At 35.3% G+C, this 23,805-nt stretch overlaps 1 protein-coding gene across 5 annotated transcripts in view; it reads right to left on the minus strand.

Annotated features, from left to right (window-relative positions):
• The window catches only part of LOC138705930 (metabotropic glutamate receptor 6-like), a 114,940-nt gene that overhangs the window by 14,667 nt on the left and 76,468 nt on the right, over positions 1-23,805 (minus strand). For 3 of the 5 annotated variants that reach the window (XM_069834723.1, XM_069834722.1, XM_069834720.1), the window contains exons 5-13: positions 22,995-23,143; positions 22,577-22,773; positions 19,219-19,371; positions 15,533-15,744; positions 12,036-12,321; positions 10,330-10,455; positions 7,670-7,791; positions 6,322-6,520; positions 2,322-2,604 (exon numbers count right to left, since the gene is read on the minus strand). In XM_069834723.1, coding sequence (XP_069690824.1) covers positions 2,322-2,604; positions 6,322-6,520; positions 7,670-7,791; positions 10,330-10,455; positions 12,036-12,321; positions 15,533-15,744; positions 19,219-19,371; positions 22,577-22,773; positions 22,995-23,143 — 1,727 coding nt within the window. The remainder of the gene's footprint in view (positions 1-2,321; positions 2,605-6,321; positions 6,521-7,669; positions 7,792-10,329; positions 10,456-12,035; positions 12,322-15,532; positions 15,745-19,218; positions 19,372-22,576; positions 22,774-22,994; positions 23,144-23,805) is intronic. The other 2 variants (XM_069834721.1, XM_069834724.1) reach the window with 2 other exon arrangements.

Here is a 23,805-nt window from a genome sequence, read left to right on the forward strand (position 1 = left end):
TATTAGTTTTACCATAGTAATTAAAATTAAAGTAATTGTTAGATATATTTTGTGTAATAATAGGGTCAGCGGTAGCTCAAACCCTTTAACCAGTACACGCCACTGAATCTCAGAGATTTTTATACTCAGTAACGTGATGATGTGTTTATATTCATATTCTCTTCACTACAAAATAAACAGTTGTGTAAGATTATTTTCAAATTTCAGATGGGTGCACTGAAAATATTTTGCATAGACCGTTATTGCTGAAAATATGAATCATTATCGATATCTATTAATACTCTTTAAATTATTATTTTAAAATTTTCACTTAGTAGGAATGCTCATTTTGAAAAGAAAATATCTTGTGATTTTCTTAAACGTAAAATGTTTAATTGTAGTGTAACTTGATTAATTGAATCGCATTATTTCTATTTTTTTTTTTTTTTTACAAAATGAACTACTCTTGAAAGACTACACTTAGGCCTTTATACCAAAACCAGACATACCTACATAATATTCCTCATTATTATTAATAGCTACAGCCTTGCAGAAAGGAACCAATCAACACAATATACGCTCGTAGATAGTAGCTGAATTTCAATATCAATAAAAAGCTGCAAAACGTGTGTCACTGTTTCTATATCAAGTATCTTTATAAAATTAATTTTATTCTGATCAGAGAAATTATTTGAAAATATACGACGGTTGTACCAAAAGCCATCCATGAATATACCGGTACTACATTCGAAGAAATAGGCCCACAGAAATATACTCGTCATGAAAGATGTTAGAAAATCTGCTTTTCCATACCACCACTGGCGTAGTTCAGGTGTAGAGAGCTAAGCTCGTGCTTCTTCGAGATTGCGTTCGGGCTTCGGTCCGAATCCTGCTTAGTCTAATTGTACATGGTTACGTTTTTTCCGAAGTTTTCCAAAACTGTTTTATGAATTTCAGTTAATCATATGACATATCCTATCAATCATCTCGCCAGATTCCGCTCTGCTACCATCAATTCTATAGACGCAGTTGGTGAAGCGTCATTAAATAGCCGAATAACAAATTATTCCGTTTGACATATTTTGCCACCTTTCCTGAAGCTCAAAAATACCCTTGCAACAGAAGTCCAATTTTGGAATTCCTGAGATGATTATGTATAAGCTGTTGAACATCTTCATCAATGTCGGAATAGTGTCTCGAATTTTATCCTTTATAAAATCAAATTATAGCCCAAGAAGAAGTTTCCTTACATTCTTTTCAGCTGTTCTCTTCACGCACCTGTATCTGTTACAAATCAATTACTTTTCTTCTCTGGTCATTTATCTCTCTGTGAACGACCTAGAGTTTTGAAAATCTTTACTTGCAGATTCATCGAATTAGTATGACAAATATTTGGGAAACTACAAAATTCTCTTACATACGACAGCATGTGACTTCACGTTGTTTCTCTATGAAGAAAAGAGAAGAATTTTCATTTTTCTATTGTACACTTTTAACACTTATATATAACTGAGTCGGCCTGGGTAGCGTAATCGGTATAGCGCTGGCCTCCTGTGCTCGAGGTTGCGGGTTCGATCCCGGTCCAGGTCGATGGCATTTAAGTGTGCTTAAATGCGACAGCCTCACGTCAGTAGATTTATTGGCATGTAAAAGAACTCCTGCGGGACAAAATTCCGGCATACCGGCGATGCCGATATAACCTCGGCAATTGCGAGCGTCGTTAAATAAGTCATATTTTTTTATATCACTGATTAAATTTCCAACTTCTTTACTGTGTTAATATTTAGGCTAGGTTTTGGACAATGAAGAACATGACTTCGAAACTAGTTAGGCAAAGTAAATTCTAAATTTTAACACAGTAAAGGAGTTGGAAATTTAATCAGTGAGAAGAATTTTAATGAAAACTTCTGACTATTGCAACATACAGTTCGGATCTGGAACCCTTGCACCACTATGTGTTTGGTGATCTCAAAGTACTGACATCGCATTTCACACTTCAGTAAATCCAAAATGTCCAACACTGCACGTCATTATTGTTTATGGAATGTTGAAACAATTATATTGCAAAAGCATTTTTTAACGTCAGTAAAGGTGGAAAAAATGCGTTAATCATGTTGGTTATTTCGTGAAGAACTTATCTTATCAATTCATTAGGAATGAATAAAATAATATTCTTTCATAACGAATATGTTCTTATGGACTTCTTTTTGGGTCTGTTTCTCTTAGAATAATATAGAGAAATAGAGTCATGACTAATCCAGTTTTTATAACATTGTGGGTTGGTTTCCTTTGCAAGAAGGTAATATTTCAGTATCTTAAAACTTTGGTTACACTACATGTACCTAGTCTTGTGTGGAGATATTGGACGGTTGTTGAAGATGCGTGAGATGCGGTTAGTCTTTGTGACAATAGCTGCATAACAGAGTGTGTAGCAAAATCCAAGGAAGAAGCGAGTCAAACCGCAAGTGAAAGGAGTGGGTCTTGCCACTATAACAAATGTGACACAGAATGATGCCAGCGTTCCAACTAGCAGCAGATAGCTTAATTCTCTCCCAGAGGCTTTGACGATGGGGGTATCGCTGTAGGTCCAGAAGATCACAAGCACGAATACAGTGACCAATATTCCTGCAACAAACAGTAAGATTTGTTTTTCAGAACATCGTTGTAAACATGAACAGCACTTGCGTTTCTTATGAATTTTAGTGACTTGTCTCTAGTTACTGTTGTAAAATAATAGTTTATAACTATAAAATTATATCTCTGGCGTGTTCTTTGAGATGTGTTGCATAAAAAGTTTTTTTTTAATATTTTTGCCGTCTCATTTATCCTGTTCCATTATTTCGTATCATTTACCATCAGTACCATATAGCACTTAATAATTTAATATAATTTATCGTATTTCTTGATATTTTATTCGATTTTTATTTCATATTACCGGTGTACCTATGATATATATTATGTATCATATTACGTATTGTAATCATACACATACAAAGTATATGATTGTCTTTTGAACAGAATAATGTAAGAAATGGAAATATAAAAATTGGAGATTTATCCTTCGAAGAGGTGAAAAAATTCAAATATCTTGGAGCAACAGTAACAAATGAGCCGTTCAGAGCAAAAGTGGTGTAAGTCAAAATTGGGTAATGAGGTTTAAAGTAAAAATTCTGTAAAATACAGCACAAAGTAGCAGTTAATAATTGTGTCCTTCGTGCTATCCACTGATTACTACTAATAGTTTAAATAAATTGAATATTAATTGCTACTTTGCGCTGTATTTACAGAATGTTTACTTTAACCCTCATTACCCATTTTTGACTTACATCACTTCTACTCTGAAGGCTCAAATATAAATTGACACTCGGGAGGAAATTAAACGCAGAATAAATATGGGAAATGCCTGTTATTATTCGGTTGAGAAGCTTTTGTCATCTAGTATGGTGTCAAAAAATCTTAAAGTGAGAATTTATAAAATAGTTATATTACCGGTTATTCTGTATGCTTGTGAAACTTGGACTCTTACTTTGAGAGAGGAACAGAGATTAAAGGTGTATGAGAATAAGGTTCTTAGGAAAATATTTGGGGCTAAGAGGGATAAAGTTACAGGAGAATGGAGAAAGTTACACAACACAGAACTGAACGCATTGTATTCTTCACCTGACGTAATTAAGAACATTAAATCCAGACGTCAGAAATGCATATAGAGAGTTAGTTTGGGAGGTCGGAGGGAAAAAGACCTTTGTGGAGGCCGACACGTAGATGGGAGGATAATATAAAATTATATTTGAGTGAGGTGGGATATGATGATAGAGACTGGATTAGTCTTGCACAGGATAGGGACCGATGGCAGGCTTATGTGAGGGCGGAAATGAACCTGCGGGTTCCTTAAAAGCCGTTTGTAAGTAAATAATCATACTCTTATTATGTTGATGTTGCTTAACTTCCTTGTTTCCCTATATAATAATGATTGATAACTCTCTTTAAAGACTGAATGCATGCAAATTACTTTAATATTACAATTGTTTCACACATTATACATAGATTGAGGGGAAAAAAATCAAGAAGATGGATAACTTTTGCCATCTAGGGTCAATTTGAGACAGGGATAGAATTTCAAATAGAGTACCGTACTGCAAAGAGGATAAATAATGGCACGAAAACAATAAGCATCTTGAACTCATAGCACGATTGCAAACTCGTGGAATCTGCACGAAAGACGAATTGGCATCCACTTACATGGACCCGTCCAAGAGTCTTGCTGGAGGGGGGGGGATGTTTGAACAGTACGCTCTATGAGTAAGCAGTCGCCCGCACATACAGAATCCCCCCCACTTCGAAGTCTCAGAAAGAAGTTCACGTTGGTGCCACGAGTTTGCGATTGGGTTCTACCAGTGTATGGAACAGAAATATTATAAATATTATATTAATAGAACAAAACATCTTATATAATATAGACGCTGACTTTGCAATATTGGGGTGGGGGGGGAGGAAGGGCAAGACTGCACAAAAGTTTGAGAGTGTACTGCTGTGGAGTAACGGTTAACATGTCTGACCGTGAAACGAGCAGATACTGGGTAACTTTCAGTGCTGGACCCTGGACTCCTTTCGCTGGCATTATCACATTCATTTTACTCAGACGCTAGATAATCATCGCAGTTGATAAAGCGTCATAAAGTAAATCAATTACAAAAAAAGTCTGAGGAAACTTTAATTGCTGTTTCTCAAAAAAAAAATGTCGTTACGTATTTTTTTTTTTTTTTTTTTTTTTTGGGAAAATAACCTCATCTGATTTTTTGTACAATAACCATGGAAATTGTTTACCCCAAGATTGTTAAAAATTACGGCCCTTTTATAATGCCTTTTACCTTTCACTTTCACTGCTTTTCTCGTCCTTCATTGATCCTTTTAGCGATGATGAACATGATCTATTATAATTGAGGGTGTCAGAAGCAAAGGGGTATAAGTGCACTTCAGTTACTTTTGAGAAAATGTGATTGAAAATGTTTAAGCTTTCGTAAATTCCGTGAAGTTTTAATTTTAAATTTTAATGAGTGATATCTTTAAAAGACATATCCTTTTTGCTACTAAAATTGTTCATGATTTAGCTTATCCTGGATGCACTTAAATTGTTTTTTTTTTTTTATAAATGTCACTTGTACACCTTTGCTTCTGACCCACTCAATTCTCTTTCCGTTTATTGCAGTTTTATATTGGATAGTTTTCCTTATTAAGAATGTATCCATTATCGATAATTGTTACAACCCAATAACTGAAACTGCATATTAACAGTTACTTTTAAATTTCGAAACAAATTAATGGTTTACGAAAATTTCGAACAATAATACTCGTAATAATTTGTTAACTGATATTACAGTTAAAATACAGTTGAACATAATGTTGATCTGAACTGTTAATTCCGTATTATTATTATTTCTCCTTGGTAATACTCAGGACCATTTTATTTTCTATCGCTATGTTTGACAAATTTGAACTCAACTGAAAAAATGTGGATAATATAAAATGAGGTGGAGTCACCGTTGCATAATATGTTTCACTTATCCCAAATGTAGGAAGAACGAAAAGGAGTTGTCACTTGTTCGTTGCGGCAGCTGGCCATTTCTATGGATTTGAAATACTCATTTTTGGCCTATGTCCCAGTTCATATTTCAAACAAATTAATTATTTTTAACATGAATCTTACTTCGAATTATTTGGGGGGGGGGGCGACGTACCTGGTTCTTTAAGTTTTGGGGGAAGAGGCTGCTTTGTGCCTCTCGAAGTTGGCTCCTGTGATCTGATATACGTATAAGTCAATCCTCCAAGGTATGATGCTATATGGAGCTGAGTTATGGGTGATAAAAGCAGCATGTGAGTAGATTAATGGCAGTCGAAATGGATTTCTGGAGAAGGGCAGCTGGGAAATCTCGACGAGAAAACATCAGAAATACTGACATCCAGAAAAGACTTCAGATGAGGTCGAGCCAAGGTATGGCCACGTAAGAAGAATGAAGGACAAAAGGCAGTCCAGAGGTGGAAGATTGTAGGAAGGACCTCTATGTTGAACCACATATCAATGGAGAAATTCGGGATGACAGAGAAGATGCAGATGATAAGGACAGATGGCGAAGTTTATTTAATTACAGGATATATGACCTATCATACAGTATATCTCAGTCATATGTTGAATATTTGTGTGGAAGAGAAAATAATTTTTTATATAATATTTGGTTGAAGAGGAATCTCAGGATTAAGGAAAAAATAATATGGAATTTTAGAAATGAAAGTGATATTCTCGCTTCAGACAGCTGAAGTGCTGAAATGTGTATCTGTTAAACTTACCAAGACTTGCAACAGCCATGGCCGCAATGGCCCAGGGATTTTGGTAGTCGATGAATTCTTCGGGAATGGGAAGACATTTGGAGTGATCACGCGATGGTAGAAAACCCATGGGGCAGTCTTCGCAACGGTAGTCATTAACTTTGACCTGATACTCTCCACAACTGCGACATCGCCAGCAACACGTATCCTCCCGCTGCTGCTGAAACAGAGGCCATGTGGTTGAGTTACTAATACTAGCAACTTAAACTGCAAATTATTCTAACTTTCAGAATTTGTTTACTACGAATTACCGATAATGATTAGTTATTGTAATGAATATCTTCTCGTGCTTTTCTTGGCCAATGTCATTTTCAGAGACAGAAATTTCTAATATGAATACTACATATTTTAATACAAATTACAATCATTTTAAAGACTATTATATTTATTTATTTTTTTTATTTTTGTAACTAAGATTACAGGGGAGCATCTCAGAAGAATTCCATTAAAATGTTTCCTTTTAAATTTATGACAGAAATTACTTCTAAACAGAGACTGAGAAAAAAGTCTGTAACATGAGCACAAATTAGTGATTGAGAGAGAATTGGAGTGTTATCATCTATCAGTCTAGAAATAGAAATTAAATAAATTTAGTTACAAATAGAGTCCATAAAGAACATTTTAGAACTGTCATCTTCCTGCTGCATTAAGCCCACTGTAACTTTGTATCTATTTAGGATTTGGACGAGTGCAACTTTGAAGGTTTTCCAGACGAGCATACAGAAAGCTATACTTTTAAAGAAAAAAGTATCTTATAATGAAAGTAGGAATAGCGAAAACAGATAAAAGATGTTCAGTAGCATAACATAGGAGCAAGTCTTAACTATTTGTAGTGCATCTCTTAGACCATAATATGGTTATATTATAACATGTAATGTTTATTAAAAAATTACATTGAAATTATTCGATTGTAGAAATAAATTTATTGAATTCAGAAGAAATTTGGTGGAAAAAGAGTAAAAATATTAAATAAATTTACAACGTTTCGAAGCTTCGATCTGTCTCCATCTTCAGGTGAAAAATCAGGCTCAGAGAAAAAGGTATTCTATTCGTTGAGGTCGTTATAAAGGACTAATCTACATTATGTCACCTGAAGACGATTATAGTTTGAATGTTCTGAGCATTGTGAACTTTTCCCCAAATATAGTTACAAAAAGAAATAAAAGATTGATCTATCTGTTGGATTCAATACTATATAATCAGTTGGAGAAAAAGATGAAAGTGTGGAATTACATTTGGTTATTATGTAAAAGAATTGTCACTTAATTAGAGCTATATTACACAGATGTACTAATGAAACATATCATACCTGGATTTTCACTTGATGTGGTGCACATGGTGTAGCGCAGGCAGAAGGGGGGAAGTTCTCTCCTGAGCGATAGCGGATGGTATCATTGTCAATATTGAGAATTGGCAGTCCTTCATCATTCACTGTGAAAATCGAGCAGTCACTTCAAATTACTGGATTAATCTTTTTTTTTTTTCACACATTAAATTTATATTTTTTTAATGTCTTAATTTTGAAGCAGATTATGATTTTGTATTTATCTCCAAAATACACAATTTATAGAAGGATATCAGTTGATTTAATAAGCAAAAACAGAAATAATTTCGAATGTGGTGAGAGAACTAAAATTACAATGCAGTTTGCAAGAAAATTCAATCTTGAAATGTTGTGAGGAACTTTTAAGCAATCATATTATAGTGAAAATGTAGAGTTCAGAAAAGATTTGCATGTAAACTGCTGTTATGTGTTAAGATAACAGCTGTAACATCAGTTTGTACTTGGAGAAGATGAACAGTGACTCACAATAAGGAAGAAAGCTCCAAACATAAGACAGTTCAATTAAGACAAACTTTTAGTTGCTTGCTCATTTAATCAATTTTACTTGCTCGATTTGTTTGCATTCACTATGTTTTCTCTTACTTGCTTTTTTCCTTGTTTGCTTCCTTCCTTTTTTACTTGTTTTATTCATTTATTTCTTAGCTTATTCAAGTGTTTTCTTTCTGTGTTTGCTCGGCTGCTTTCTTCCCATGCTCCCTTTACTACTCACTTCCTTTTCTTCTCTTGCTTCATTGCTTTTTCTTTTGTTTGATTTCTTTTCTTCCTTACTTGAGTGCTTCATTTCATGGTTATTAAAGTATTTTCTACTTATTTTTTTACTCGATTGCTTTCTTTGCTTTCTTGACTACATTCTTCCTATGCTTTCTAGTCTGTTCTTTTCACTTCCTTGATTGATTAGTATTTTCCTTGTTCTTCCTATGTTTGATTGGCTGCTTTCTTCATTTGCATGGTGGTTTTTTCCCTTTGCTGGTTTTTCCCCTGGATTTTTTCTCTCGCTTGTTTAAGTGCTTTATATCATGGCTTGTTCACGTGTTTCTTCCTATGCTTGTTCAATCATTTCTTCCCTGTGCCTTCTCGACTCCTTTTTTCCCTTCTTCTGTTGTTTCGGTCCACGGGTAGTTCAAGACTGTTCTGCCTATGATTGCTTTCTCCCTTTGCATGTTCGCTTTCTTCTTCTTCTTCTTCTTCTTCTTCTTCTTCTTCTTCTTGAGTAAACAATATGTATGCACAAATTTGTTATTGTTACATATAGTCCCACGCCGTAGCGTCGTGTTCTAAGGCATCATGTCTGGACTCGCGTTATGGAGTGAGCGATGGTTCGACTCCTCATGGGGGAAGAAATTTTCTCATGAAATTTTGGCCAGTGTATGAGACCGGTGCCTACCCAGTATCGTGATGAATTTGGGAAGCTAAGATAGGTAGCGAAATCCAGTTTCGAAAACCAGCTATAATGGCTGGGGGGATCATCGTGCTGACCACACATATGTTTGTATTGGTTGGATGATCGTTCACCTCTTCTGAGACATCTGGACGTGAGGCCAGCAGTCGGCTGGTCAGCCTTGGCCTTTCATGGCTTATTGTTCCACGGGTTGCATTACGTTGGTATTGCTGAATTCATTCCACACTTCGCATGATATGCTAAGGTAAACAATATCCACAAAATATTTTCGGTATAATTTTTCACTTCATTAATCGATAAGTACAGTAAGTAGAATCTCGCTAATTCAAACTAATATTGGGTTTCGAACGTGGTCGTATTAGTAAATGTTTGAATTATCCAAAACTACATTGCATAAAGTATTTTTTGTTTTATGTTTATATTTCTCAATATAAGTTACTTTTAGTGCTTATTCAACAGTATTATGGCTGATATTTATTTCAAAACCATATGTAAAAATATCGATCTGAACCTCATGTGAAATTTAAACTTAGTATGCTTTTAAACCTTTACGTAACTTTTCAAAGAATGGTTGCACTCTGTCAAGGGTGGCTAAAATTTTCAGTAAATTTCTTTTTCTTCGTCCGGATTAACCCGAATTTGGGACTATTGATGGTTCGGATTGGCGAGCTGCTACTGTATATGCTGTAGCCTATTTATTTGCACATTTTAATGTATTATTGATCATTCAATAATAATTGGTTGTTGTCGTATGTACAGTACTTATTTCACAAATACTTAATGATTAGTCAATTCAGATCTTATGTCAAATTCGATTTAACTGCTTGTTCTTGTTAAAAAATTTACAATACAGACCACAACCGTGTAATTTGTCTGAGAGACCTCTATACAAAATCGGCCATTTCTTGTCCATGATCAAATTTAATTTTGATAACCGTAATTTTGTCATCGAAGATAATGAATTCCTCCGTACAGGTATCGCCACCTTTGAAGTGGAATTTTTCAAATTGCTAGACTTGGAAAGTCCAGAAGATTTTCATGATAGATATTTGTAGCAACGATTTCTTTTATTCTCTTTGTTTACTCTTTGTGCCTAATAACTTTCATAAAAAATGTTTGGAATGCAACTTTTTTTTTTTAATTTTTTGTTTACTTGTTTCAAGATTAGTAGATAATCATAGTTGGAGAGGTCTGCGCGGGTATTAAATCTTTGGGGTATACTTACACGTGTAATTGCCCACTATCTTCCAGTGATAACGATTTCCACGTTCATCCTTCTGGAAGTTGAGGATGGAATATCTTGGTGGACCGTCCCGACCATCCATGAACATGAAGGGTTTTCCTCCCTCGTCTGTAACAAGAACAATAAAATTTCTTATACAGATCATTTACACTTAGCATGGCATGGACTTCTAAATTCTGTTCCTGTTACAAGTCTTTTGTCTATATTATGCGTAAGTGTAGGAACTTTGTACTTGTATACATTCGAATAACATAGGTGTTTTTAAAGGTGTAGATTGGACCTAAAGAACTCGGTAGACATTTTCAAAGGTAGATTGATTCTGTAAATAACTCAGAATATTTCATTCCTTGTTTTCAGCCTTTCAGATATTTCCGAATATAATTTTTCCTGAACTTCACTTTTTAGTGATTATGAACTATAGACAATAGAATTAATGAGTAAGTGAATGAATGAATGAATGAATGAATGAATGAGTTTGTGTGTGAGTGAATGAGTGAATAAATTAGTGAATAAGTGAATGAATGAGTTAATAAATGAGTGAATGAATGGATGAATGAGTCAATGAATGGATGAATGAGTGAATGGATGGATGAATGAGTGAATGGATGGATGAATGAGTGAATGGATGGATGAATGAATGAGTGAATGGATGAATGAATGAGTGAATGGATGGATGAATGAGTGAATGGATGGATGAGTGAATGAATGGGTGGATGAGTGAGTGAATGAGTTAGTGAATGAATTAATAAGTGAATAAATGGATAAGTAAATGAGTGTGAACGAATGAGTGAATGAATGAGTGGGAATGAATGAATGAATGAAGTGTGAATGAATGAATGAATGAATGAATGAATGAAGTGTGAATGAATGAATGTGTAACTAAATTAGTGAGTATATTTTATTACCTGAAACTCAATTTTAAGTAATCTTAGTATAAAAGCATCATTCAGAGCATAGTAATCTTTTTATATGGAAAGATTAAAGTGCAGATCTAACATTATGTGAAAGTCACTGTCGTTATTTCGTTCGATTCCTGCATATTATGTTATCTCTTTACCAACACATCGTCGAATATTGTCTTAGGTTAGACTTGTGGTCGTGCCTTCCCCATAGCATGAAAGTTAAACTGTGTGGTTCAGTCTAATGTCAAGTTCAGAAACCAACATGTATTTTTTTTTTTTTTTTTGCAAATCCTGATAGAGATATAAACATATCCAGTGCTCGTAAACTAACCGACCGCACTAGATCTCATCTGACACTGATCTCACTTGACTGACCTGGACTTGAACATAATAATAGAAGAATGTTTACTTATATGGATGAGTGATTGGACGGATGGGTGGTGAGACATGCGGACGGAAGGATGGTAAAAGCGCGGACGGATGAACTGATGGTTAGACGTGAGGAAGGACTGACGGGTGATGAGACGTGCACACGTAGGCTACGTATGTGAGACGTACGGACGAATGGTGATACGGATGCGCAGACGGATGGTGAGACTGGCGAACGGACGGATGGTGACTAATGAATTCTTGAATGGATGGATTGATGGATGTTTAGATGATTAAATTATATATGAGTGAGTGAATGAATAGTTGGAGGGCGGACAGACGGATAAATTGAACTAATGATCAATTCTGATAATTACCATTCTGAAATCAGGTGGATATTTATCCTTGCAGACATACCATTGAATGTGACATTGGAAAGATAAGTTCGCAGTTGATCGCCGTCAATGTGCCGCATGGCCTTGCACATGCCTCTGACTCCAGGACACAGCTGTGCCTGCAGGTTGTGCAGAGCTTGTGCCACTGCATACACTGCATCGCGCACGAAGTGCAGGTATCGCTGCTGCCGATAACCCCTCCATTTCTGCCAGTCGCAATTCTCGGGGTCCCCCGTCGTGAATGTGTCCTCTTCTGCCAGTGTGCTCACTTCGTCTGCGGATACATCTGTGGTCAATCCTTCCTCCAGCTGTGAACATATCACAGTGTTAATATCTGACTATGACAGACCTGTTTTGTTCCTTAAATATACGAAAACTTTATAGTTCTCAGGTGGATAACCAAATAGGCCACTCCCACTGAAGTTGCAAGTGTTATCCTTTGTCATCTGATGAAATTTTCAATCGGCAATCTATCTTAAGTTACCGAATTTTACTTTATTCAGTATACTTAATGATCCATCAAATCTAACTATTTAATTTTGATTTCTCATCCCATGTAATTTTAGATTTATGAGAGTTTGACATTTTTAATTTCACAATTTTAACATGAAACTTTATGCGCTTGACATTCGAGAAATCTGGTCACACGTTGTTAATATGGTGACGTCATTAATAACAGTAGTCATTAGACGACTGACATTTATTACGATGTGTTTAAGACAATATAGTTTCGAATTCAACCAGCCATTATAAAACGTAAAAGACAAACAAATGAATGTAACACCATAATCAATTTATTTGTGCAAGATCGTGCGTATTTGCTTGCTTTCCGCACAAAACCAATATGCGGTAAGTGTGAAATACCACATTCAGTATTCCCAACGTAACACACATAACAATTTCCCTCTTCTTACCGCTTAAGCGCCATATTCATTTTACTGCTTCAGGTTTTTAACATATTATTTTTAGAGACGTTTAACATAGTAATAATTATAAATTGGAAACTTACCACTGCAGTTTCACCTGAATTGCACTGTTAATTATTGTTTTTAGATATTTGCAAAAATTAAGTAAACTCTACAACACCACAAAAGTTACTGCATTTGTAATGCAAGTAACATTAAGGAAGCCGTGAAAAAATCAACAAGATTCCAGATGCCGATGTTATTACTGCAATATGTTATATAAATAATATTGTTAAAATATTAAAATGAAAAATACAAACACAGCAATAGTTAATTTGAAATGAATCCAATTTTCTGTAAGGGTATTTATTCAACAACTCATGTCATATTGATGTGTGAATCCTTTTAACTATCAATTCCATTGTCGTGTCGAGACTAGGTCTCAACGAAGGAAGCAATTACGAAGAAATTAATGAGAAAACTCCGTCATATTAAATTTAAATACGGGGAGTGAACATCCTTACATTCCCAACCATGCTCACAATAACAATCACGAACAGCATAAATGTTCCATGCAATTTTAGGAATTCGATGAATCCCCTGCTTTTTTTGGACGCATGGATATACAAAATTAAGGTTTTTCCATACTAGGATTGAAACATTTCAACATAATAAACTGATTTGTTCAGAACTTCAAAACCGTATTTAGTATAGGTCTATAACTCCATATTCGAGGAAAACAATATTTGAGGATTAAGAACGCGAATATTGAAAATCAATAAAGAAAACTTCTAAGATTCTCTATGGGAAGAAATCACAGATTAAAATATTGACTAGCTCCTTTTAGTTTTCTTTGTTACTCCATACAAAACTGGATAGTAGGCCTACTCGTAGGTGAAAGGTAAAAATTTAAATAAGAATTAAATTAAATTAAACAGTGGGATGTAAAAAGCACATTTCCTTATTCATTGATCGCCAATTGATTACTACAAGGAAAATTTTGAATTTCAAAATGTAATATCTTCCAATGTTTTTCGGTTTAATAGTTGATTTTTAATTAAATAAAGGCGGTGCATTTTGTATATATTTTTTGGTTCTTTTTTCACGCCTAAATTTATACAATAAATAATCTATTTCATTTATTCTCCTCTCATAAATTTCCAGTTTTAGGACAATTGAATATATAAATAATATTCGTGTAAACTTGAAATTATGAAAGTATTGAGCCAGATTAATCGTGTAAAAATAGAGAAGGAAGTTTTTTGAACCAATTTCAAGAAATCGTAATGCCATACTGTTGTCCCTCTAATCAGAATAGGCTACGAAGTTTTATAAATGCTAAGTATAAATTCAACCGTCAAGCTGGCAGGGTGTGTACCAGTGGAAAAAATTAAATAAAAGAAAAAAAATAATAATCGAATTTGTCTAAAGTTGTAAGTGTGATAGATATAGCCATATTTTAGTATCAGGATATTTACAGCAAGGCGCCAAGTTGTGACCTCACCTTCGATCATTATGACGAGTAGCTTGACATTTACAGTAATTACCATTACCTATTAGTCACAAAATTCTAATAACAAACTTGTAGTGCATTTTGTATCAAAAACAAGAGTCGTTAGTTTTTAAAGAAGCAGAGTTCTAGTTCTGTAATTATTCCTTTCGACGTGTATGCCTTCATTTGTTGCATTGCAGAATGTCATTTTTGGAATAGAGTTTCAAACTCTGCAATGACAAATAGTATAAGTGTAAGACAAGCATTGCTTCTCTGTGCTTATATAATTGTATTGGTCAATGATCAATGGAATGAATCGGGTATAAATTCCGTGATTTCCACCTTAATAGGTAGCAACAAGTACTAGAAAAAACTGTAATAGGAGATGATGTCACCACTCGGCGCATTATTTTCATTTTTAATTGGCAATTTTACGACGTTTTGTCAACTGTTACGGTCGTCTAGCGTCTGAATGAAATAAAGGTGATAATGCCAGCGAAATGAGTCCAACGTCCGGCGCCGAAAGTTACCCAGAATTTGCTCTTAATGGGTTGAGGGAAAATCTCGGAAAAAACCTCAACCAGGTAACTTGTCCCAACAAGGATTTGAATCCGGGCCCGACCGTTACTCCATAGCGATCATTTCAGATCCAGCAAGATGGAAGGTAGTATTCTGCTGCTTTCTATATCTCAAATATATTTTGTCAGCAAAAGTTGCACTATGTTTGTAGCTATAGGCTAATTCTGTAGTGTTTATATTAATTATATCATTTTGTCGATCGCGTGTTAAAAACAGATTACTTGTATAAAAATATTGGAAAGACTGGAACTACGGTATGACTATAGAAAAGCATTAACGTACTCTGTGAGGTTGTGGAGAGAGATTGTGAAGCGTAGTTCACTTATGGAATGGTCTACAGTAATAGTGTATTTAGATATGAAAAAGAACATTAGCATTCTGTTAAAATATAAAATAGGCATAATAATGATAATAATAATAATGATAATGATAATAATAATAATAATAATAATAATAATAATAATAATAATAATAATAATAATAATGATAATGATAATATAATCGTGGCTGCTTGGTTGATAATGTTCATGCTTGTGGTACTACCTGAAATTGCATATTTGCAGATCTGTAGCGCGTTGCGGAATGTTGTCTTCTGCAGTATTCCTTGAGAGATTCTTCGAACCAAGGATTGTGTGTATTGTGACTGACATTGAGGGACTTGAAGTAGTCGTCGAAGCCTGCCAAATTTCGATATAGTGGCTGCACTGCAAGCGCTCCCTCTAGGATGCTCTCATCGCTTACCAGCTCCGGTGTATCTGCAGATAATACAGAATTGACATGGACTCATAATAATTATACTGATCTGTTTATATACCGGTATTATAAAAATGAGTTGCGAGTCTTCCTTACTTCAGTGTTATTTTAAGTTGCCAATTGATGTGACAGATAGGCAACAGAAGTGAATAAAAAACAATGTGTTCACCAGGAAACAGATTTCGCTGAGGTAAATGCCTTCGACCTTTCACGGCTTACAGGTCAAATTTTCCCTGAATTGGACATGAGAAGATTTTGAACTATAGACAATAGAATTAATGAGTAAGTGAGTGAGTGAATGAATGGATTAATGAGTGAATGGACAGGTAACACAGGATGAAAGGACGTCAAGGTTAAAGTATTAGTCTATAGGTGACTTCCATTTAGTTCATTTCACTTTAGTTAGTGGCAGTGCAGTGCACATTGCAACAGCGAATCTTCATTTGTGATATATGTATTTTACGAAGAAATTATAGAAAAATTGTCGTACAATAATTCTGTGGAAATACATCTCATATCCTGGCGTTCAACAACCATCTTATTTAACAATCCAAATTTAGCGAGAAAAGTGATATAAACTCGATGACGTAGGCTATATGCTAGAACAATCTCCATAGGAACTGTTAAGAAAGTTAGCCCGAGAGATACATGTATCCAAGCCATAGGCTTGGAAAGCGATTAAATTGACTTATAAGACAATAGTCGTTCATAAATTGAACATCGACCATGTGCCTAGAGTTCAATACTATCGTTAGAGACAAAATACAGCTTGTGTCTATAAATCTTTTCAAAAGATTCGAAATGAGCAAGATAGTTGACAGTTCCAAAACTTATAACGCAAACCATTAAATTACATCTGCAATGCAATGTAATGTATAAATCGCGAGATTGTATTGCCAAAAACTGATGAGTTGAGTTACGGCTAAACGGGGTGTTATTTGCGCATGTCACTTTTCGAACGACGCCTTACTAAATGAAATCTCTTTCCTGTAACTAACATTGCTGCAGTAGTATGCTTAGTTACAGTCCTGATAACATCTAACAGATTGATCAACCTATTGCACCTTCAAGACAACTTCTGTCAATTTCACTATGCTGCCATCTAGCGACTGCAAAAGAAGTCACCTGATGGAATTGCATGGAGTAATAGCACAGTCTAGTATATACCAGTCACGAAGCTCAATACGTAGTAAATATGCATTTATAGACAGTTGCTAACCGCTAGGATCGCTAATATCGCCTCATTACAGACAATGCGAAATAGTACCGACATAGTCTATTGTTTCTAGCACCCTCACAACTCAAGCTTCGTGACTGTATATAATAGGCTGTGGTAATAGCTTGCAACTGTACTTCCATCTAGCGGTCATTACCAAAAAATTCATTTTTTCAGTGGAGATTCTGGTGCTTGTTCTCTTTTACATGTTGCCATTTCATAGCATAGGAATGACCAATCTGATACACATGTGATCAGGGATTACAGTTACAAGTAGGCACTTTTAATATGTACGCCAGACATTTAAATCTTTCATTCTCATGAGTAGTAAGATTTCAAATGTAATCCATGCATTTAATAATATTACTCTTCCACATGGAAGAAAAGAAGACACTTCTTCCATCGTAGGATGGATGAAAATGAACCATCCTTGTTTATATCTAAGGTATTCTTTGCGTAAAAATGTGGAATTTTCGTATATGTCAGAATAACACCATACTAATATGTAGAATAAATTAAAAAATGTTCAAAACCAAAGATATCCAGAATACATCCAGCATATTATTTTCTTTAGAAACATCTAATGCAGTGGTCTCAGCACTCGCTGAAATGTGCAAAGGGTAACCGGTGCCGTCCCGTGTGCACCGTCGTGCAGCAGGAAGAGATAGCATACCCGCTAGCAGCTACGAGTGCACCATGGTGCACTTTGTTCTCCGCCGGTAAGAGATGCTAGCCCCAGGGTGCTCTGTGCTGACGACCCCTGATCTAATGTGTCCTATAACTTTACGAACTTAATTTTAAACCTAAAATCATATGTTCTGAAATGCTAATTTTAACTTAATATTTCAAGAAAGAAGTCAAAGTACTACAATTCACTTGCATTTTCATGCTGCAATGAGAGTAATAGGCCTATTCAAAGCTGAACAGTTTATGCCTGTGTCGAGTAGAAACTACAGACATTGTTTTTCATTAATTTCAAATTGGACTTATAATTTTATAATTTTTTCTCTGAAGGGGTATCGGATTTTTGAAAGTGAGCGGGGAGCATCGTTTCAAAACGACATAAGTCCACAAATCATGATTTACAGGAGAATAAAACAATTCATATCTGCTAAAGTACAAAGTATAAAGTTGCGAGGTTATTTTTAGAAAATTGAATTTGAGACATTGTGATGAATGTCGTAAATAATTGCCTTAATATAAAGCTGCTATCACTGGTTAAATTTAAAAAAATCGCTGGACTTATCTCGTTTTGAACCATTTGTATGAACCTAAAGTTTTTTTTTTAATATTTCTTCTATATAAACAATAGTAATTTCAGGCAAGTTACTTTAACAATTTTGCATTTTATTTGTTTACAATTTAGGGTAACTTTATTTAAGATTATCTGACATCGATATTTTCTAAAATTTTAATTCTTTTTCAACAGTTTGAAAACAATGTAATTAAGATAATAATTATATGTAATATATAACTATTGCACTTTATGTCTGAACAAGCGACCTATCAAAAAGGAAAACACGAAGTCTTATACCTCCACTCAAATCGAATTTAAGCATGTTCCTCTTTCAAACAGTCACATTCTTCATTCTCACTCCCTTTCTCCATGGGTCTTACGTCATCTTCCTGTTCAATTATGTTTGCAAAGAATTGTAACTTACTATTTTCATTCCAGTTGTTCCTTCAAAAGCTTCATCAACAATGTTTTTTTTTATAGGCTATATACTGTATATTTAACGTACACTGACGTAAATATTCTTCTTTTGTTGCCAACATACAGTCAATATTTAATGCTGATTTTTCATGTTTTTGTTGCCAACAATGTTACGCCGGTGTAAATACGCTTTATAACAAATGCTTTTATAAAATGAGCCTAATTATATTACCACCTGAACTATGGGACACTTCATCTAGTAGTAATATATAATTAAAAAGCCTAAAGTAAAACTATGGAAACATAGGTGACGTAGTTCTCGCGCCAATTACAATGATTCGACATCTTCATAAACACCATAGGCTATAGAAAATGTGGATGTTCACTTTATAGCTTATCATTTCTCTGTAACTTAGCAACTATGCAGGCAGCAAAACCTTTTTATATTTTTGTGATTACTGTTTTTTCTACTACTTCTACTATAAGACGTTCATCCTTCGTTTTTTTATTTTGAAGTTGATAAATTGAGTTGACTTGCCTCCTAAAACAGTCGAATTATCAATTTTTCCTCGAACTCCGGAACTGTGCTATTGTTTTGGTTCCTACCTATTGGGTTGAGGACGATGTTCACGCCGCGATGGCTAGACGCGGCGCTCCAGGCGTCGCACACTATCCACACGAACCGACCCACCACGCCGTGGTGTCGAGCAGCGTCCATCAACTTCTGCGTCGTGGATTTGTCCGCGAACACGACCACAACTAGGATGAGGAAAATTGTTAATTTCATGGAGTGTATGACAAACTATAACATCATTGAGAATGTTTACAATTCTGCAGTGCTAGATATAGCACCAAGTTATTAGTATCTCAGTGAAACTGCCGGCATTATAAACTTTAGCTCAAGTGAAGAATGATTTTAGTTAGTCTCTTGCGTGGACATGTGTTAATAGCCGCTACGACAACTGTGCTTTATTAAAATGCTCACTTAGCGGCAATATGTATACATTGATAATAATTGTTATATTGACTCTTGCATTTATGGAAATGAAAGTGACATTAATTATTCCGGCCTTCAAATTGAATACAAGAACTCGCCACTTCGACATTAGGTAAAGGTTGCTGTGCGAGTCAATATTTAATAAATTACTGCTACTGCTATTTCTGCTACTATTAGTACTATTGCATTTAGCTTTCCAATTTATGAAAGCTCTTCGCTGCTAAACTGACAATAAAAATGTCATCGTACTGTATCTGTAGTGGGTTTCAAGTCATTACGTCTAAGGACAGCAGGTCTAATGGACAGTAGGTCTAATAAAACATGAAGTCTAATAAAAAATATCCAATAATAACTAAGGTCTAAAAGAAAAATGTCTAATGCCTAAATTCCTAAATAAAATTTGCCTCTAATATGTAAAAGTCTAAATAAAATTTACGTCTAATGTGTAAATTTCTAAATAAAATGTGTGTATAAATCTCAAATAATTTTAACAATACTTACTAAAAAAAGTTGATATTGTTACGATAATGAACATACGTTTCGTCAGTAATATGGTGCCTTGTCAGTTTCAGAAAGTTTTTTAGCAAAATGAATACATATACTATTAATTCGCCTGAAGGTAAAAAAAATTACAGTTCATACTAATTTCGACTACCACTTAAGATTGAGAAGTAGAACCAGCAATAGGATCTACTGGAGATGTTCACTCAGACACGCTTGCAATGCTACTTGTGTCACCAATGAGGACTTGAATAACATTCAAGTCTAAAAAGTGTGGAATGTGTTTAACCTTGTATTAAATGGACTCCAAAGAACTATAAATAACGTTGAAGGATGGCACTCGAAATTCCAAAAAAATATTATATCTCATCATGCATCCTTATGGAAGTTTTTAGAATACACAGTATAAGAACAGACCAACGTAATAATGGAATGCTCATAACACAGGTCCTGGCAGGACATGGAAGAGTTCAGCATTCCGTAAAGAAATCGTACCAAATTAATCAAAACAAGTAGAGAGAATGGTAACAAGTTACCAGCAGTATAAAGATCGTGGAGAAATTGATTTGTACTTGAGAACTTTAAGCTACAGGCTGCTGTACCGGAAGATGAAAATGAAGATTAATCTATTGTATATTTTCATTGCTCAACTATTTCAACATTAGACCTACTATATTTTATTCCTGAATTATATGTAATAAACAATAATATATGTATTATTGTTACAATTTAGGCATAATACTATTAGACGTCATTGCAAGTTAGACTATGTAGTATTAGACATTTTTTTAATTGGTTGTATTAGACTTGGTTCCAAAGACAAAATGTCATTAGACTTTCAAAATTAGACCTTCTGTCTTAGACCTACTGACCTCTAACCCTGTAGAGGCTAATGACTAATGTCACATACATTAAACTACACTGATTGCATAAGCCTTGATTGCATAAGAGATTGATAGTTTAATGCACATAGTTCAGAAATAAATTTAAAAGGAACCAGCCACTGGTCATTTATTTACAAACTAAGAGATTTGCTCCATGCTTATCCTGGGGCGAGGGACTGTAAGGACTTTAGAACGAACTTCTTTACCACGTTTTTGATAGGAGGACGGTGATTATCGGTAAATAATGAGATGACTTAATGTTTGGAGAATATTTGCAAGTTGTGGTAAATACGTCACTTTTTATTCTACCCCTGAACGACTTACATTCGATTTTTAATTCTTTTATATCTTGCTAAGGTCGTCTAAGACAGTTTTAGATTACTGTAGATAATTATTTCAAATAAATTTTTGCATCAAATATTTTGAAAATATGTAATTTTCGTGAAGATTTCGGAACCACTTCTCTTTTTTTTTTTAAGCAATATGATGGAATTTCTACATTTAGTATACCCTATCAAAAATGTTGGTTATTTGTTTGCTGACACCTCCAGAATACATGACTGGACTTTCCTAGTTTGTAGTAGGCCTACTCTTCTTTGTCTTAGTTTACTTCGAACTTTTGTACCGACTTATAGGCCAGTGCGGTATAAGTTGGAATAATTATTACTAATAGCTACCTCTGAACTAATACTAGACTCTCTCACATTGCAGACCTCATTGACCGTGTGGTCGGCACGATGCAGGGTCACGGCAGAAACGTCACAGTACAAGTACAAGACAAGACAGACCAATAACCATCCAGTACCATCCAGTAACCATAAAAAATCTGCGCCCACGCCGAAAATAAAACCACGGACTGCTTGGTTAGACAGACTTGAATTGAATTTCGGGAAGGGGGCACTATGACCCAGCACTGTGACCTTTCAAGGTCTGTTGCTTTACCTTCAAGCATTCTCAAATTCACATCGACTGACTATGCTACGGTTCGCTGTCTATCCAGATTTCGAGTAAGCAACCCAAGGTCTCACCGGGACTCGAACCCAGACCGCCTACTTAACAAGCTGAAGATCTGAACTCAGCCATCGGGGGTAAATTATGACGGACTCATTGGAAGTTTAAAGATTTCATTCCTGATATAAGAATTTGTAATTTTGAACTCAGTTGCCTGGTGATAGGACGTTGACTGAGTTTTTGACGTGAGCGAGAAATGACCCATAAATTTTGCCTGGCTTTCTCTCATTTAGGGACGAATTCTTTTTACATGCTTCCGGATTTTCTACCATATGGAAAGCAACTATTTTAAAGATCTTGTTTTCATTAAAATCCGTCTGGTTTGGACTCGTGGACCTCTAATATATCAGATTGTGTAACTACTAGATCACAGAGGACGAAGTAGTGAAGAACCAATGACATTAGGTTTTTCACTTTCGTAGCATTGTATTATCTCTCTGGATAGTGTGATCTCACAAATATTCTGAAGTATAAATATTTTTGTTTGAGTAATGAATATCTGATATTTAAGATCATTATCACAAAATTGATCATTTCTCAATTTGAGTTCAGTGGACTCTGCGGCACTCACCGCGCACCTCCGTCTTGTTCACGATGTTGTCCAGCACTATGTCGTACCCGCGTTCTCCAAAATGCTCCTTGTCGACGCGCTGCGGCGCTGAGAAGCACACGTTGTAGCTGGCCGCCAGCGACCTCAGCGTCTCGTAACCGTGCGTCCCATACTCGTTGTCGGAGTGCACCACCGACACATACGTCCAGTTGAACTTCCTGCAAGTCATTGCCAGTTTTGTAATTATAAAGAATTCTTGTAGGTTTCTTCGAAAAAAAAATCTTCTCAATTGCATGAGGTAATACTACAAGCGCAACTTGCATTACCAACTTCCCAAGAACATATTATTTCCAATATAGGTTCCCTTCACAATTACAACAACTTGTATCAACCAGTTACGATTACATTGAATTATTTTGCTTGTAATCTGAAGTTTTACCTGAGTATTTCCAGCATGGCGTGCGCCTGGTTTAGATCGCTCGGCACTGTGCGGAAGAAATAAGGGAAGCGGTTTGGGTCGCTCAGGGAAGGCGAAGTGGCCATGTAACTGATCTGCGGCACTCTGAAGAGTCGCAGCATTGTTGCCACCTGTCGAAAAAATAAACAAGAAATTGTTACAAATGTAATATATCCAACAAACCTTCTTCTTCGGGTGTTATTTTCATTATTTCAAAGCAATCCTCTTGCAAAAGGCAACAATGAAAGTTTACGTTACATCGAAGCAATCAGTAATAATGTCAAAGTAAATTGCTTGAAGTGAGGTGTTGTTAATTATTATATTCATTTATAGTGTTTGCCCAAAGACAGGTATTTCACTGCAAACCCAGCATTCTCCAGTCTTTCCTATTTTCTGCCTTCCTTTTAGTCTCCGCATATGATCCATATATCTTAATGTCGTCTATCATCTGATATTTTCTTCTGCCCCTAACTATTCTCCCGTTCACCATTCCTTCCAGTGTATTCTTCAGAAGGTAGTTTCTTCCCAACTAGTGACCCAGACAATTTCTTTTTCTATTCCTGATCAGTTTCAGCACCATTCTTTCTTCACCCACGCTTTCCAACACAGCTTAGTTTCTTATTTTGTCTGTCTATTTCACACGCTCCATACTTCTCTATATCCACATTTCAAATGCTCCAGTCGTTTCTCTTCACTTCGTCGTAATGTCCATGTTTCTGCCCCATACACTCCACACAAAGCACTTCACTAGTCTTTCTTAGTTCTTTCTCCAGAGGTCCGCAGAAGATGCTCT

The sequence above is a fragment of the Periplaneta americana genome, chromosome 9 (genome assembly GCF_040183065.1).
Source record: "Periplaneta americana isolate PAMFEO1 chromosome 9, P.americana_PAMFEO1_priV1, whole genome shotgun sequence".
NCBI classification, from domain to species: Eukaryota; Metazoa; Arthropoda; class Insecta; order Blattodea; family Blattidae; genus Periplaneta; species Periplaneta americana.